This window comes from Taudactylus pleione, unplaced genomic scaffold (assembly GCF_031769625.1).
Source record: "Taudactylus pleione unplaced genomic scaffold, aTauple2 ptg000212l, whole genome shotgun sequence".
Taxonomy (NCBI): domain Eukaryota; kingdom Metazoa; phylum Chordata; class Amphibia; order Anura; family Myobatrachidae; genus Taudactylus; species Taudactylus pleione.
The window spans coordinates 5,269,826-5,289,252 of NW_028284614.1; the positions used below are offsets into that span (position 1 = coordinate 5,269,826).

General features: G+C 47.4%; 1 protein-coding gene across 1 annotated transcript in view; it reads right to left on the reverse strand.

Annotated features, from left to right (window-relative positions):
- The window catches only part of AMN1 (antagonist of mitotic exit network 1 homolog), a 133,953-nt gene extending 118,324 nt beyond the window's left edge, over positions 1-15,629 (reverse strand). The window contains exon 1 of the mRNA XM_088478370.1: positions 15,461-15,629. Within this exon, the coding sequence (XP_088334496.1) occupies positions 15,461-15,564 (104 nt within the window). The 5' untranslated portion in view covers positions 15,565-15,629. The remainder of the gene's footprint in view (positions 1-15,460) is intronic.
- Between the last annotated feature and the right edge of the window lie 3,798 nt (positions 15,630-19,427).

Genomic DNA, 19,427 nt, shown 5'->3' on the forward strand with positions numbered 1-19,427 from the left:
GCTCAACTAATGCATGCCGCCTCTCTTGCCAACTGATTACTTCCTCCCACTCCTGCCTCCGAGACTTTGCCCGTGCTGCTCCCTACCTTTGGAATGCTCTCCCTCTCCCTATCACTCTCCACCTCTCTACAAATCTTCAAGCGGGCTCTCAAGACCCACTACTTCATCAAGGCCTTCCAGCTCTCATCCTAACCCACCTCATGCTCTTTCCTTCCTATCTTCCCCTTCTGTGTCATGCCTGTCTGTCTGCCCCTCCCTTAGAATGTAAGCTCTCATGAGCAGGGACCTCTTCCCTCATGTGCTTCTCTTTACATTTTCTTCTACTCTCCACTCCCCATTAGGGCACCTAACACGGGACCACCAACTCCCGGCAGCTTATTGTGAGTGCTTTAATCACTATTTCAGCAATGTATATAAGTCGTGTCCTTGTCCTGCACTGTAATGTACTGTAAGTTACTTGTTTCTTGTTCACCTATTAGTTCTATGTACTATGTAAGGCACTGCGGAACACTTGTGGCGCCATATAAATAAAGGATAATAATAATAATAGACAGTGCAGAAACATCGGCCGAGTGCGTGCGTTCTCTCCTTTGCGCTCCTTGCTGAATCAGGCCCTTAGTTTCCTTGATGTTATAATAATCAAATTCCAATTATGAATTGTATTGGTTATTTACTTAAAGATCAGCCCTTAGCGGGGTGGACACAGCACACTCAGGTCTAGAATGCAAGTAACAATGGTTATTATTAGACAGGCACATTTTTCAAACTCACCACTTTCAAATACATCATGCTTTTGGCAGAACAATAGCAACTTCCTTTTTGGTAAACATGTTTTTCTCAACTAACTCTATTACCATATATAGGCCCGTATACAATTAGGGAGCGAAAAGTATGTGCTGGACTTTTCGCTCCATATCGGAGCTTTTCTGGGGATAAAGTATTGGGCGCATGCCAGCTTGATCCCCATATTCAATTTAAAATTAGCTAAAACGGGACCCGGCGAATTGGGATCTACGAAAAAAAAATGAATTTTCATAAAATAATTGTAGGACCCCCCTAAAAATGTCAAGACATGGGTGATCACTATGGGTACCCCCGTTTGTGCCTGCAGAAGAAAGTAGGGTTTTTAAATAGCCGCGGCAGGTGTTTTTTTCCCGACATTGAAGAAGTGATGCAGAAGAGAACTTAAGTTTTGTTTTTTTTGTTTTTTAAGTGGTCCCATCAAATTTGGGGTACATGAAAATGGGTACTACCATATTTTTAAGTCCCTACAGTAATTATTTGAAAATTCTGCAAAAATCCACCTGCCGCTAATAGCCTATTCTAGAAAACACCTGCCGCATACTTACAGAATACCCTTGAACCTATTTCCCTATTTTTAAACACTGTTTCCCCCCCTTTTTTTTTTTTTTTTATCACCCAAAATTTTTTATTCTTTTTAGTGGGGTGTCCCTATTTTTTTTAAAAAAAAACTTTTTTTGACACAGTTTATTTTTAAATGACATTCCCAGGGGTGAAGGCTATTTTTTTTTTAACCCCGCACCCTAAACCCCAATTCTGAACTTTTTTTCGCCATGTAAAACATGGTGAAAAGTTATCCCGTTTTTTTTTTTTCAAAGACTTTTGAAACTTGCGAAAAGTCTTTGAAATTGAATACGGGGATAATTGAAACAGGCGAAAATGACTTTTTTTAATTGAATACCCCCCATAGTCGTATCTGTTCTAACCCTAGAATAGATGTTTTTCATGATGCTAAAATAGAACTGCCAAGTAACAGAAAACACACCCTGATGGCCACGTATGCACATTTCATATGTTGTTACTAAGTTTAACCCTACTTCTACAAAGGAAATGGGAGCCAGTGCAGGTTTTGGCGGAGGGGAGTGGCGCATGTGGCATTGAAGGAGTGGAAGATAAGTCTAGCTGCATCGTTGAGAACAGATCGGAGGGGAGCGAGATGGGAACATGGGAGGCCAGTGAGAAGGTTGCAGCAGGGCCGGTGTAAGGTTTCTCAGCACCCTAGGCAAAACTTCTGCCTATTCCTCCCCCCATACCCACTTTTCATCCCCCTCAGGTGAAAGTGTGGAGATGGCATCTTTGAGGTTCTGCAGCTGCCGCTGTCTAATAGATGTATGACAATTGTCTACTACAAAAAATTATCCTCTCATCAGTTGCAGGGGATTTTATCATAACTGTACTCTCCGTGAGCAGCTTATAAACTTTTGGAGACAAAAACTTATTGTATACTAGTTATAAGAGCAAACAGTCAGCTTTCTTTAAGGCTATAATGAGCCAAGTGCAGGGAGTTGTCTGTTTTTTTTTAACATTTACTTTCACAAAATCTACTTAATACCATTTTACAAAAAGAGTGTTGTAGAGCTCGGTTCATTCAAAATACACAATACATAAATATATAATAAAAGTAGGTGAATATTTAATAATCACAATTAAATAAATTGACTCCCGGGAGTAAGCATAACAATAAGACAAAAATAATTACTAAAAAATAGAAAAGACAATATAATAATACATAAAATACTCTTCCCAGAAATAAGCTCATTGTAGCTGGTTTACACTAAATTGATCCCCTATATAGAATACTTTTACAGTATAAACTTTAGCAGAACTATAGCAATAAACAATTGGATACAAATAGTAAAAGACTGATACTCTGTCAAAATCCACATAGATAGAACAAGGGTTTCTTTGACAGCCTTTAGCCCGGCAGAGTGGAGTATTGGTGTAACTCCTGTAATTAGGTGATTTCATTTTTTGGAAGTGTCTGTAACCGGATCACCGGTAAATCCTCATGATCCAGTGATGAGGCTGGATCAAACTACATAACATCCCGCAGGTTGGATGCTGTTACTAATCATGTGTGGACAGTGTGGTACTAACTGCAAGAAGCTGGTCCGGTCTTGAGGCGCCCCCAGCGTCAGTAATGGAGCTCCGGCAGATGGATAAGCTGGTGGCAGGGAAAGCAGCGATAGCTCCAGGTTGGTGTCAGCACCAGCGCCGCTGTAAAGATACATCTCCTGCTGTGTAGGTTGTCTTAACAAGTGCAGGGAGGCTGCCGCTGCTGTTGTGTGGAGGCTGCCCAGTGTGCCCTGCCATGTGCTGCTTTTCTCCTGTGGCTCTCGCTCTGTGTGTTTATGTCCAACTCCGGGGGCGGATGTGGAAGGGTGCCCGCCACTGCGGTAACCAGGCTACTTCAGGTTTCTTCAATTTTGCTGGTTGAGCTCAATGCGGGCATGAGAGGCTTCCGGGAGAGGCAAGACCATGCCCCTTCTCCAAGGTCGCGTCAGCGGGCCGCCACCCAGGTCCCGGCACCCATAGGCAGCTGCCTAAAGCTGCCTAATGGAAGCGCCGGCCCTGGGTTGCAGTAGTAGAGGCAAGAAATTATTAGTGCGTGGATAACCAGTTTGGTTGCATTCTGTGGGAGGAAGGGCCTGATGTGAGCGATGTTGTGCAGCTAGAACCGACAGGACTGAATGTGGGGGGGCGAAGGAGAGGGTGGAATCAAGGGTGACACCCAAGCAGCAGAGTTGGGGGACAGGGGAGATGATGGTACAGGTTGAGTCTCCCATATCCAAAATGCTTGGGACCAGGGGCATTTTGGATAACGGAATATTCCGTATTTTGGAATATTTGCATAACATAATGAAATATCTTGGCAATGGGACCCCAATACACACAGATAATGTATTTATATGTTATATACACCTTATACACACAGCCTGCAGGTAATGTTATACAATATTTTCAATAATTTTGTGGCTTAAGCAAAGTTTGTGTACAGAAATAAAATTAATTTATGTTTCAAATACACCTTATACACACAGCTTGAAGGTAATTTTATACAATATTTTTAATAATTTATGTCTTAGACATAGTTTGTGTACATTGAACCATCAAAAATCTAAGATTTCATTATCTCAGTCATGCCAAAATAATTCCGTATTTCGGAATATTCCGTATTTCAGAATATTTGGATATGGGAGACTCAACCTGTATTGTCAACAGAGAGAGATTGCTAGGAGTGGAAACTCTGTTAGAGGGGAAGAAAATGAGTTCAGTTTTGTCCATTTTGAGCTTCATAGTGCGCTCAGACATCCAGGGGTAGATGGCGGAGAGGCAGCTGGATACCCGAGAGAGAACGGAAGGAGAGAGGTAAGGAGAGAAAAGGTATAGTTGCATCAGCATAGAAGTGGTATTGGAGGCCAAAGGAACTGATGGGTTCTCCCAAGCAGGTGGCCAAGGAGGGAACCCTGCGGGACGCCAACGGGAAGAATGGAAGGGGGTAAGGTGGAGCCGGAGGCAGACACAGACAAGGAGCAGTTGGTGAGGTAAGAGGTGAACCAGGCATGGGAGGTGCCAGAGAGGCCAATGATCCCAAGGGTGCGGAGGAGGAGAGGATGAACCACGATGTCGAAGGTCGCCAAGTGGAAGATGAGCAGAGAGAAGTGGCCCCTGGATTTGGCTGAAAGTAGGTCATTGGTGACTTTGACCAGGAAAATTTCAGTGGAGTGAATTGGGCGAAAGCCAGATTGGAGAGGATCAAGGATGGAGTTGTCAGACTGGCGAGATGGTTGTAGACAAGCCGCTCAAGTAGTTTGGAGGCAAAAGGGAGAAGACAAATGGGGCGGTAGTTAGTGGGTGAGGACGAGTAGAGTTGGGTTTTTAGCAATAGGTGAGACGAACATGTATGAACAGCGAGGGAAAGATGCCATTGTGCTGATGAATAGTGATTAGATTATACTTCTCTTTCTGATGTAATATTTGCAAACTCACACAACGCTTATGTATGTCTAATCTGTTTTTTTCTGGAATGTAAGAAGGTCTATGCAAAAATAAAATGAGGATTACTACAATGTTGCCCACATCTGAACCTGCCAGCCTGTGCGAGTTCTTACTCAGTCACGACAATTCATTGTGTGTTCTTTTGCGTAACCTGGTAATACAGTCTACCTCTGGACCCAGAGAAGATCAATTAGATTTAAGGACATAATGGCCGTACTTTACTGCTGAAGGTTACACTGCAGTTAATATATAACTGGTCTTATTAAGATGCATTTTTCTAGAAGTTCATCAGTGTTTACTATACTATTGACTTGAGTTCAAGCTGTTAATATGTAATTATGCAATCAAGTCCTTTTTCTTGATTGTATTATTGAGAGACACATGCCTTCTGACTACGGGCCTCATATATTAACGAAGCATAACCCCTTTAGTGCTCGCTAAACAGGTTTTGTCATCCTTTCTGGATTTAACAAACAGCGTTAACCTAATATTACCGCTGTTTGTCACGCCATCATTCTCGCCATCTTCATTAATAAATGGGGCCCTATGTGGGAGCTCTATACTAAAGAGACTTAACTATCAAACACAATTGGGGATAATTACTGTGATATATTGCTCACATAGGATTTATATTACTCTATCCATCCTCTACTTTAATGGTCTTATATGCTTAAGACTTCTCTCTTATCAAACATTTGCTGCTATTTAGCAGATGGATGAGAGCAGAAGTAATCTACACATCTCTATAAATAAGGGTGTGGAACAGAATGTCGACATGGACATTAGAGCTATAAGTTATACTGACATTCACAATATTGCATACTGACAGTCGAGGTGGCGTTTTTGGTGAATTTAAGCCCGTACCCTAAATGAACACTAACATGACCTGTGCATGTCGACAGAGGGTGTGTTTCGATTGTTTTTGGTGGTGATAATGCGCCTGATTGAGCAATTCAATTGTTTTGGGAGCCCATTATCGCACTTGTCGCGCCCAAAAGCACCGGGTTTAGCCGTGCAAAGCGGCTAAACCCATCTAAAATAATGGTCTCGGCATCAAAATAGCTAATTGGGATCCCAAAAGCCGTACTTTTTGCACATATCTGCTCGCTACCTCAGGAGGCTGCAAGCAGAAATGTGGGTGCCCGCTGCATTCGCACCCGATCAGAGCAACAATTGAATTCCTGCATCTGGCACCTATTACTTAAGAGTGCCCCCCCAAAAAAAACAATTGAATTCCCCTCTCACAATAACACTAAGGGGTAAATTTACTAAAGTGAGAGTTTTTAGAAATGAGTTTTAAAAGTGATGTTGCCCATAGCAACCAATCAGATTCTACTTAACATTTAACTAGCACCTTCTAGAAGATAACAGCTAGAATCTGATTGGTTGCTATAGGCAACATCACTTTTAAAACTCACTTCTAAAAACTCTCACTTTAGTAAATTTACCCCTAAATCTCCGTGCAGCGAAATGCACATCAAAGCCACAGGGGATCCAGAAATGCGCACTCTGGGACCCCGCATGTTAATTTGTTTGCAGCTCACTCATTCCTAAAACACTGCAGGTATCTCTTTAAATTAATGTACTTTCTTTGGCTGAACAGGATTTTCTTCCTATTATGGCTCACTATACCCTGGCTGAAAGCAAATACAGGCTATAACTAACATAAACTTCTGACCCTCTGTCACAGACTCTCTCATCCCCATTCACTGTCTATTTGACACAAGGGAGAACAGCAGAAGTTTTGCACTTGAGATTGGGATCTTTACTACACTATTGTTTCTAGTTATGTCTAAACATGCCTGCAATTATTTTATTATGTTCATTGGGGAAACAGTCAAATACAGTTATACCTTGATTTTGGTTATTAATGCATATTTTGGACCCCAGTATAATATGTTCTAATACAGGTCTATATAAATGCGTTGATAAAATTTTGCCATATCAGTATTTATTCTGAAATGTGATATATTTTCTGATAAGGTTCTGCAATTACTGTAGTTTAACCAATTTTGATACATACATTAGGATATCAGATGAGCACTGCTACATCTTGATTTCTGGTTATTGATTATTTTTGGGGGCTTTAGTATCAGCTGTTCTATTATATGCTCATAAATGTATATATCTATTGATTATTCTGTAAATGGTTTGCCATGTCAGAGTAGTTTTCATGCCGTGGAATGTGTTACATATAATTATTGCATTGAAATCATATTCTCCAATTTCTCCCTCAGACACAACTGAATTATTGCATTGATACATTGGGGTCAATCCAGTGCGAGTTGCCGCTGCAATGGCGTTAAAACGCCGGCAATGGACCGGCACCTCGCACCTAATAGGATTGACCCCATTGTGTGCAGGAGAGGAAAGTTTTTGATATTGTCTTTAGTACAGATTTTGTTATATAACTGCTATAGATATGTATTTTCTGTGTTTTGTGCTAATGCTCTCTATATTTTTTTATAGGTATTCTATTAAAAGCAATGGGGTCAATCCAATTAGCCGCGAGGGGTGGGAGTTGCCGTTGCGACGGCGTTAAAATGCCGGCAACGGACCGGTACCTCGCACCCTTCGCGGCCTGCTCTGATCTCGAATCCGCAGAATTTTGCTCGCTGCGAACAGAAAACCGCGAATCCAGGCTGCGGTAGAGTGTGGCCATTGCCGCGCTGGTGAGATCATCGCAGCTAATAGGATTGACCCTTAAGTATTTGTCAGAGTGCCCCTGCCAGAGGGTATCCACAGAGAGGTAAATATGGTCTATGGGTGTAGAATGAGCTGTGTACATTTTAAACTGGTGTATAATACACATTTTAAATGGCAAACTATTATTTGTAGCTTTACCATACCCACAGGCCCATTGTGCAACATTCTATTATTTTTTTGTTTTGTGTTTGTTTTTTTCAGGAACACAACTTGTATAAACGTTTTGCAAGGCACAAGGATATTTTAACATGCTAGTTAAAACACAAGTTTAAAATAAATTTACTGGGCCCGCACATGTCCACTGTACATACTGGGTCTGGTGTTTATTAAAGCAAAGTTTCATCAGTACTTAGAAAAAAAACTATTTTCCATTACACAAAAAAATCATGAGATTGAACCAGCAGCTGATACAGAGGAACAGCTCACAACACCCGAAATAGGACTCAGTGAAGACAAAGACGATGAAAACCCCCAGACACATCTTATGTGCTGTTAACCAATGAAATGTATACGTTTGCTGTTAACCATTTTTGGCAAATGCTTGTAACACAGCAGTTTTCTTGAACCTATAAAAAATATGAGATATGGTAAGAACTTACCCTTGTTATCTCTATTTCTACGAAGTCCATAGGGTTCCACAGGATACCTTGGGGTATAGGTGTGACGTCAGTCGCAGGGCACCAAAGAGTTAAGCTTTCAGCCTCCCAGGATGCACTAGGTCCCCCTCCTATACCCCGCCCCCGGGCCAAGGCACCTCAGTTAGTTACCAAGCCATAGGCCGGAGGAGGAGAAGGAAGAGAGAGAACAAAGATCTGGACACATACAAGAATCACATTCTCACCAGAGGGAGACGGAAAACCGGTGACCAGAGCAAAGCCCATCTGCAGCACAGGTGCGACAGGGCGGGAGTCCTGTGGAACCCTATGGACTTCGTAGAAATAGAGATAACAAGGGTAAGTTCTTACCATATCTCATATTTTCTACTTCAGGGTCCATAGGGTATCCACAGGATACCTTGGGGATGTCCCAAAGCAGTATCCTTTAAGGGTGGGGACGCTCCTGTGCAGAAAGGAGAATCCGCCGCCCGAAGGAAGCATCCTGAGAGGCGAAGGTGTCAAACCTGTAATACCTCACGAAGGTATGGACAGAAGACCACGTAGCAGCCTTGCAGATCTGAACTGCTGAGGCACCACGTCGAGCTGCCCACGAAGGACCCACAGACCTAGTGGAATGAGCCTTCAGAGAAGGAGGGACCGGTAGGCCTTCATGAAGATAAGCTTCAGAAATAGCCATACGGATCCAGGCTGCCAAAGTTTGCTTTGAAGCAGGCCAACCCTTTTTACGGAAGCCATAGAGGACAAACAAAGCGTCCGACTTCCTAAACGAAGAAGTGCGGTCAACATAAGTCCTTAAGGCCCGCACAACATCCAAAGAGGCCTCACCCACGGAAAGACCCGGTGAGTTAAAGGCCGGAACAACTATTTCCTCGTTAACATGAAACTGGGAAACAACTTTGGGAAGAAACTCGGGCCGAGTGCGGAGCACTGCCCTGTTCCCATAAAAAACCAAGAAAGGGGGTCTACAAGAAAGAGCCCCTAACTCAGAAACACGTCTGGCCGAAGCAATGGCCAGAAGGAAAACAGTCTTAGCTGTTAGCCATTTAAGATCCACTGAGCCCAGTGGTTCAAACGGCGGTCCTTGGAGAGCCCTCAGGACCACAGCCAAATCCCAAGGCGCCACAGGTGGAACAAAGGGCGGCTGAATGCGGAGAACACCCTGCATAAAGGTGCGCACATCCGGGATTGTAGCAATCCTACGGTGAAACCAGACAGATAGGGCCGAAACCTGTACCTTCAAAGAAGCAAGGCGAAGCCCATGATCTAGTCCCGCTTGCAGGAAGGCGAGAATCCGAGACAGATGAAACTCCCGCGGTGCATAACCTCTCGGTCGACACCACTGGAAGAACGTATGCCACACGCGATGGTATATCCTCGCGGAAGACGGTTTCCGAGCTCGTAACATGGTACGCACCACAGAGCTGGAAAACCCCCGGGACCTCAGCATGGTCGTCTCAACAGCCACGCCGTCAAAGACAGCCGAGTCAGGTCCGGGTGAAGGCAAGGACCCTGAGACAGAAGGTCCGGTCGTAGCGGCAACCGCAGAGGACTGTCCACGGACAGACCCTGAAGGTCTGAGAACCAGTGCCGTCTGGGCCACGCGGGAGCTATCAACAGGAGCGTCCCTCCTTCCTGTTTGAATTTCCGGATTACCCGTGGAAGAAGGGAGACCGGAGGGAACAGGTATGCGAACCGGAACGTCCACCGGACGGACAGAGCATCCACCAGAGACGCCCCTTCGTCTCTTGTGCGAGACCCGTACACCGGCAACTTGTTGTTGTGCCGGGACGCCATGAGGTCGATTTCTGGAAGACCCCACCTGTCCACCAGTAGTTGAAAAACGTCCGGGTGCAGGGACCATTCCCCCGGATGAACGTCCTGGCGACTTAGAAAGTCCGCCTCCCAATTTAGCACTCCCGGGATGAAGACCGCTGATATGGCCGGAAGATTGCGCTCCGCCCAAACCAGGATCCGAGAGACCTCTACGAGAGCCGCCCGACTGCGAGTTCCTCCTTGCCTGTTTATGTAGGCCACGGTGGTAGCGTTGTCCGACTGGACCTGCACCGGGCGACCCTGGAGAAACCGCTGTGCCTGCTGGAGAGCATTGAAGACCGCACGGAGTTCCAAGATATTTATTGGAAGCTCCGCTTCTGTCGGCGTCCACCTGCCCTGGAACAAGTGTGGACCCGAAACTGCTCCCCAGCCCCGAAGACTGGCGTCCGTTGTCAACAGGACCCAATTTGGAACCCAGAACGGACGTCCCTTGTTGAGGTGGGTCGTCTGTAACCACCACGCAAGGGACAGGCGAACCTCCTGGGTGAACACAATCGTCCGGGACTTCAGAGACTGAGGCAGCCCGTTCCACTTGGACAGGATCAGGTGCTGCAGAGGTCTGGAGTGAAACTGGGCGTATTCCACCATGTCGAACACCGACACCATGGAGCCCAGTAACCTCATCGCCGAGTGTAAGGACACCCGGCGGCTGTGCAGGCAACTGCGCACCCTTGACTGTAAAGCAGAGATCTTGTCCTCCGTCACGAAGATCCTTTGCTGTCCCGAGTCCAATAAGGCTCCAAGATGCAGAATCCTCCGAGACGGGATTAGAGTGGACTTCTGCCAGTTGATTAGCCAGCCGTGCCGTTGCAGCAGTGCAATGGTCAGGTCCAAGTGGCGTAACAGGAGCTCTGGAGATCCTGCCACCAATAACAGGTCGTCCAAATACGGCAACATGCGGACTCCCTGCAGCCGCAGAAAAGCCGCCATGACCGCCATCACCTTGGTGAAAACACGTGGTGCTGTTGCCAGGCCAAAAGGTAACGCCCGAAACTGGAAGTGGTCGCTGCGGATTGCAAACCTGAGGAACTGTTGATGGCGCAAAAGAATAGGGACATGCAGGTAAGCGTCCTGTATGTCCAATGACACCAAGTAGTCCCCAGGTTCCAGCGCCAGAATGATGGACCGTAGGGTCTCCATCCGAAACTTCGGGACCCGCAAAGACTTGTTGAGTGCTTTGAGGTTGAGAATCGAACGATATGACCTATTGGGTTTCTGTACCAAAAATAGATTTGAATAGAAACCCTGGCCCCTCTGGGAGAATGGAACAGCCACTATAACTCCAGCCTGGAGCATAGTGTGCAATACCTTCCGCAGCTCCGTAGCCTTGTTCCGGTCTGATGGGAGACCCGTGGTGAAGAAGCGAGCCGGGGGTCTGTGCCGGAAGGAGAGGGCGTATCCGTGGGAAACCACCTCCAGAACCCAAGTGTCTGTCGTAGTGGTCGACCAACACTGGGCGAACTGTAGCAGGCGGCCTCCCACCCTGGGATCCCCCAAAGGGAGGCCCGGACCGTCAGGCCGCAGGCTTGTCATCTGGCTTGGGGGCCGGACGTCTGGTACTCCATGCCTACTTCCGGGGCTTGACCGATTTCTTAGGGCCAGCCTGTCGAGGAAACGACTGTGGTTTGGGCCTGTCCTGGGCCCTAGATGACCAAAAGGACGATGGTCCCGAACCAGAAGGAGCAGCGGCCGACGGGAGACAAGCAGATTTGGCTGCCGCCAGCGTGGCCACAATCTTATCCAGATCCGGACCGAAGAGAACTTCTCCGGTAAACGGCAACGCTTCCAGACCTTTCTTGGAATCTGCGTCCGCCTTCCAGGATCGCAGCCACAAGGTGCGACGAGCAGCTACCGCTGCTGAAGATATTCTAGACACCAGAGTACTAATGTCTAGAGCCGCCTCGTTGATGTAGGTGGCCGAATCACGGAGATTGCCAATCAACTCCGCCTGTTCGGCCGGACAGTCGGATTCAAAAGAAGCCTCTAATGAATCCGCCCAGCGCTCCATCGCTCTGGCAACCCAGCAAATGGCCATAGCCGGCCGTGCTGCCCCCCCTGCAAGGGAATAAGCGGACTTCAGGCAGATTTCTACCTTGCGGTCCGTAGCATCCTTAAGGGAGGACATGGATGGCATCGGCAATGTGGCACTACGGACAAGACGGGTCACGTGAGAATCCACCTGTGGAGGGGATTCCCACTTAGCAAAATAATTATCCGCGAACGGATAAGCCACCGCCAGGCGTCTCTGCGGCTGGTATCTTTTGCCAGGTTGTTTCCACGCCTCCTCTAAATGGTCCACCAACTGACCCGAAAGAGGAAAGACTGTGGCATCGCCCTTCACATCTTTGAAAAAGGCATACTTAGATTTAGCCGCTGGGGGAACTTCGTCCTCAATCACCAAGGCTGTGCGGACCGCCCGAATAAGTCCAGGAATATATACTTTGGACTTAGCATCAGCGTCCTTAGTATGGAGAGGTTCCTGATCGTAAGGATCCAGAATCTCCCCATCATCAGACGTCCCTTCGTCATCCTCATAAGGAGCGGACAGAGACGCCACCGGCCTTTTATGAGGCCGCATCACAGACTCCCCTTGCAACACATCCGACAAGTGCTGTACAGAACTCGTCAGGGAGTTAACCCACGCTGGCTCCTGAGAACCCGGGAGCGGGGAAATAGGGAGACTGTGGGGTACCACCAATTGTCGTGGGAACCCCTGCATGGGTGACGACACCACAGACTGCTGGGACAAACCCATCGGAGTAAACGCGGGCTGCGGAGCTAACTGGCCCACTAAAGCTGTTAACGCCTGAGCGAAACAAGCCCAGGGCGGCTCCTGTACCGGTGCTGTAACCGTAATAGGCCGCGCCATGGACAAACACTGCCGGCAAAGGCCCTCCGCGCTACCCTCCCCCTCCGCTAACGGTACTTTGCATGTGGTACACTGTAGCCGGAGGGGAAAATCACTTTCAGACATGATGGCACCACGTATGTGACCTCTCTCACCAATTAAGTATTAAATAGGCGAGAGACCACCCTGCAGCACCGCGCCGCAAGGGCTTTAGCAGAAGAACAGGGACAGTAATAAAGCTGACAGTTTAGAGAAGAAAAGTTACAGGCAGCGCTAGCACAGTCACATACAATGCAGAGAAATAACAATTCCTGCACTAACAGCGCTGATCACTCAACTACACAGACACAGGGCCTGGTAGGACACAGCGCTGCATACACAGACCTGAGCCACAGCGGAGGAGAGGTATGCGGGGGGACCCAGACCACGATGCTTCCGTCCAGCGCTTCCAGCAGCGTTCACCATGCGTTCTGGAGAAGATGGCCGCCGAGGAGCAGAGAGGAGGCTGGCCTGGGGGAGGAGCGCTGCCACAGGACCAGTCGGCAGCATGCAGAGAGGGCTGTGTGCAGCGGGGGAGGCGCCGGCTGTGAGACAGGGAAGGCGCGCTCCCCTGGCATGCATTTAACCCCTGGGACGCCGCAGTGCTACCGCTCTGCTGCGGTCCGCTGTCCCAGGGGGTAGTGGAAGCGCAGGTTGGTCGCCTGGCTCCACGCTGCAGCCAGTCCCCAGGGAGCCCCCTGCCTGGGGACTTAGGACCATGTGATCAGCGGGGACCCACCGCGGGACCCCGCTGCTTACCTCTGTCCCCCTTGAATCCGGCCATGGTCCGGAGCATCTGGGGTCACCGCTAGCTGTGACCCCAGACGCCCACCAGCATCCCCGGATCAGTACCGGCGTTCTGGTACCGGCGGGGTGTAGGGAAGACAGCATGGACGTCAGGACTGACTGTCCATGCTGTTCATCCAGATGTGCAGCCACAGCTGCATGAAGAAAAAGCTTCAGGGGCTCTTCTAGCCCCCACTCCAACAGGTGCACCCGACTCCGGCCGGGCACCAAACTAAACTGAGGTGCCTTGGCCCGGGGGCGGGGTATAGGAGGGGGACCTAGTGCATCCTGGGAGGCTGAAAGCTTAACTCTTTGGTGCCCTGCGACTGACGTCACACCTATACCCCAAGGTATCCTGTGGATACCCTATGGACCCTGAAGTAGAAAGGCAGCTTAGAGGAAGTTCCTCAGAGCAGAGTTGAATTTGTCACAGTGTGTTGCTGGGTTTACTTATCGCCACAGCCGGCTGAATAGTATAAGAGTAGAGTTTCACATACCCTGGTATAGGGGTAGAAAGCCTCAGCACCCCAACAGTATGCAGTCAAGAAGCCGACGGTCAAAATGCCGACTGCCGGATTCCCGACTATCATATCCCGGCCAGGTACTAATGACAGGCATCCCGACGCCTATCATTAGCCCCATGATGCGAGACCGACACCCGGCATACGGAAAGAAGGTAAGCCGGGCGGCGGCAGCGGACAGCCGCTGGGGGGGGGGGGTTAGATTAGGGGCTCCTGGAGAGGACTTAGGGTTAGGCACCTGGGGGGGGTTGGGGTTAGGGTTAGTGGGGGGGGGGATAAATTAGATCACAGGTTCTCAAACTCGGTCCTCAGAACCCCAAACAGTGCATGTTTTCCAGGTCTCCTCATAGAATCAAAAGTGATATAATTATCTCCACCTGTAGACTTTTCAAATGCGTCAGTGTATAATGAATACATTTGTGCACCGACTGGGTGACCTGGAAAAGGTGAACTGTGTGGGGTCCTGAGAACCGAGTTTGAGAACCACTGGATTAGATACTTACCCTGTTGGGATCTGGTCCATTCTAGCTTCCAGCATCGGCATTACATCCGCCGGAATATAATACCGATTCCACCCCAACAACCTTGTATGAATTTGCCTTGTACAAGCCCAAACCATGGGGGAAAATGCACAATTTTTGCACGTTATTTTATTTAAAGAAGATGTGCATAGTATATACTGTAATGTTTATACTGTATATAAATATGTGTGTATACTTTACTTACTCTAGCACAGTGTTGGCTAACCTTGACACTCCAGCTGTTGTGGAACTATATATCCCAGCATGCCCTGCCACAGTTTTAGCATGCCCTAATAGCAAAACTGTAGCAGTGCATGCTGGGTTATGTAGTTCCATAACAGCTGGAGTGTCAAGGTTAGCCAACACTGCTCTAGCATTATATATGTACACTTATTGCACAGCGACAGTTGGCACACAAATATAAGCTTTGCACTTGACTTATTACTCAAGAACTGAAGCAAATACCTATATAAAAGCTACCTGTGCCCACCCACTGCACTGGGCTTTGATTGCAAACATATATAAGTTCTGCACACAAACTAGCTCTCTATTTACATGCATACATGCCTATATATTCCTGGCAGCACACACAGGGCTGTTTGCACACACATATGAGCCCATAGTATACTCATGGCACAGGGATTGTTTACAAACACCCCCTCCCCCCATCTGCAGCTGCCAGGGCTGGGGAATTGCACACAGCAGCCCTGGATCTATAAGCATTCTTCCCCTGGGGACAGTACTAACTAGCATCCTCTCCGCATATGACCTCCCCCAGGGCTCTCTCACCTGTCGAGCAGGGGGTCTACACGGCTGCAGCTCATGGCTGCAGATCTACCAACAACAGTCACCAACAGCTCCCGGGTCAGGGACCGTGTACAAAGAGCAGACATGCCTGACTAACAGAGACATCCCTTACTCCCCGCAGGCAGCGCTGAATCACCCGGGGCTGCTGGCCTCTCTGTTACACAGTTTAGTACACTTGTAGCATTAATCCCTATTTATTGTGTAATAGCAAACGCTTGCATTTACGTGAGACATTTTGCAGTCGGTCCCTTGAACAGATGGCTTCTGGGAGTTGTAGTTTTGCCATGCCCTGGCGCTGGCTGTATTTATCAAGCAGTGATCTATTCATTACCCATTTATTTTTCTGTTGTGTTCGGCGGAGAATGGGGTTATGCAAGCTTCCTGCCGTTTATCAAAAGGGTCAGAGGAATCATTAATTATTAATATCGGGTCCCTTTGTTTTCTGTGTATATCACGTACTCTTAGCTTGTTATGTGTGTTAGCAAATTAAAAAAGTGAGAAAATATATTATGGCAGTATGAGAGAAAGATGTAGGGCTCCATTTAGGAACAAGGGGCCCTTTCATCATTGTATATTTGAGATATAATCCCCGAAACATTTAGTATCCCCCGGGCAGGGCCGTTTCTAGAGAGGAGGGGACCCGTGTGCAGTCTCCGACACGGGCCCCCTCCTCTCTGTCCGGCGGCCGGCAGCGCACTGAGCTGTGCGCGACCAGCGCTGGAGTTATAGACTCTGGGCACAAGAGTGCGCCCAGAGACTATAGAGGATGCGCTGGTCACCGGGACAATGGGCATCTTCCCTGTACTGCGCATGCGCAAACGATGGGAAAATGGCCGCGGCGGTCGCATAATTAAGCTCCGCCCCCTTCACTGTAAATACCCGTGATTGGCGCACATTTACTTAGGAGGTGGGACTAAATAACGCGATTCATGAAGAATTGTGTCATTAAGCCCCGCCCCCTACACGGGAACCCGTGATCGCCGCAGAAATTCTGCCCACTTCACTAGGAAGTGGGCAGAAAGCAGGAGAAGTGCCTAGCCTTTACCCGAAAAATCGTGAGTCTCCCGCAAAAACCGGGAGGGTAGGTATGTATGACCTGCTGTGATTCCTCCATTCCCCCAGGCAGCCGCCTCCCCCATAGGTTTCTATTGGGGATGCGATGCTGCCAAATTTACCAACATCCAGAATGCGATGCTGAAGATGACATTAGCCAGCTGTAGCCTATGGGCTAGGAACCCTTCCCGGCAATGACGGCTGTGCATATGCAGTCTACGCATGCACAGCAGCCCCAGCAGCTCTCCAACCACATCACTGGGACCTGCATGTGCTGGATGATACATCCGGGCGCTATGATCGTATATATTGCAACGCGATCATGGGCGGTAATGTCATGCCCAGATTGCATTGCAATAGCGATCATTAATAAGCGGGGGCCAGAGTCTCCATATAAGCACTCGCTAAAGGAGTTGCGACACCTGTGCAGTATTTAGCAAACTGCGGTAAGCTGAGCGTTTTACCGCTGTTTGTGACTGTACCGCAGAAATTAGCGGTATGGTCCCCATTGCCGGCAATGGGTACCCAGCAAAAGCCTCTTTGGCTTGCAGGCCTTGCTACGTCCCCGTCAGGTCCAAGAACAATGCACTAGCCAGAGGTCCGTGGCACTTGCGCATTAGTCAGTAGCCCATCACCGGCAATGTTAGACTGCCGGCAACTCAGCAGAGGAACGTTGTAATGGAGGTGGATACTGCAGGACCTTGCCGAACTGGAAAGTAAATACCAGCAGCATATTTGTTAGTATCACTGTATTATTAAACCAAATATGCCTTTGGAAATAGGTATAATTGTTAAATGGAGACCATAATACCATATATATTAGAGATGAGCGGGTTCGGTTTCCAGAGATCCGAACCCACCTGACTTTAGCAGAACCGAGTCGGATCCAAGCAGGCTCAGATGTTCCCGCTGTGAAATCCCGTTTAAATCTCTCTACGGCTGTTGACTCCATCTGGACGCACCTTGCGTATGGCGATACGCAAATGTGAATGCACAGTGTACGCAGCGTGTGATTCATACGCAATACCTTCCTATATTGTAACACCAACAGTATGCATAATAGTTGCTATCTTCATATCAAAATACAATGTGAATTACAATGCAATATATATATTTCTTAGTATAATGACCTTATTGTGAAAGCAAGTGAACACACACACACACACAGTTTCTGTGGTCCAACGCACAAAAGTAAATATTGTATTGAAAGTATATATATATAACATTATTATCACAGTGGTACAATATAGTTCAAGAACAGTGATCAGAGTTACAAACCAGTATACATACGTTCGCAATGCGCGCCCTGGATCCAGAGTGCAGTCGTCACCAGATGACTGGTAGAAATACAGCTACTGCTCTCTAGATCAGGGGAGCCCATTTTTATACAGTTAAATTATGGGTGTGTATAATGGCAAGTTGTGTCTCCTTCCATTGGTCCAGGGGCGGGACGTTTCCAGTTCACTGGGGTCATTGGTTGGTTCGAACAGTGGGCGATGCCTAGGCTCAGGATGCTGTTACAGATGTTCACCTCTGGGTTCCCTCCGAAATGAACCATTGTTTTATATGCTATTATTAAACATAAATCCGGCATTGCTAATACATGCTTGCCGCAATGTGCGACAATCTATTCGCAACTACCGGATTACTGCTAACACAATTCTGTACATTATGACCCCAAACACTATGTTAATATGTGATCCCGTCTCTGGACTATATGTATTGTGTGAGCAACAAAGAACGGGATATATATAATACGTTGGACATGTCACTATTAATTCTAATATGAATGTCTAATCCGTTCTATATATTGTTATTTTGGATAGACTGTACAACTACATATTTTTAAAGTGAGAAACAGACCAAATAGGTTTGAATACACTGTGTGTGTTAAATGTTTAGATATTTGTTTTACACTGAGACTATGGGTCATTGTTATAAGAAACAGGTTTTTACTGCTTAGATCATTTAAAATGCACACAGATAGTGTTATACATAGGTGTATGCCTACAGTTCTAATCAGGATCAAAGCATTGTACCCTTAGCAATCATAAACTGACATGTCCAATGACCAGTATGGGTTGAAAGGTAAGAGGTCGTATATATTGGTATTAAGACCCCAGGCATGACAAGATTATTTACACCTCAAACACAACCAACCAAAGGAGGATTTATCAATGAATAGAAATTCCACATTGTATGACACCATGGTTGCTTGAGCAGATAATATCCAACCTGGGATTTACAACTCCTTGTGGTCTAGCTGGCTAACATATAATATGCCAGTTAATGTCAAAGTCTGGGATATTATTGTATTTTTAATATTTTTGACTTCTACACCGCCTTACTCGGATTTCTCAAATCGAGTCAAAACCATAGAGACGAAATCTCGCGGTTCGCGAGCTTTCGTCTCTATGATCAATGTAGTATATAAGGGACCACGCAACGGACGCCATTTCACTCCGGCTGTGGAGACTGAACAGGGAGGGTGGGTAGTGTAGGGCTGGGAGAGGTGCTGGTGCTGTCTGCTGTGTCCTGGGCTGGTGACGGCTGATCCATTCTGGGCTGGTGCCTGTGACAGCTGTCACTGTGCTGTCTGCTGTGTCCATCTGGGCTGTTGCTGATCTATCTGGGCTGTCTGTGCTGTCTGCTGTGTCCTGGGCTGGTGTTTTTCATGTCTGCTGTGTCCATCTGGGCTGGTGCAGAACTGTATATACATCTGGGCTGGTGCTGTGTCCATCTGAGCCCAAGGCCCTCATTCAGAGCCACTCGCTATTTGCTGTCGTTCGTTCTAAAACAAGGGGTGGCTATTCAAATGAACCGTTCGCTGTTTGCGGTCTGTTCACGCCTCTATGTCTGAACGAGCGAGCAAAACTTGCATTCGTTTTTTTGAATA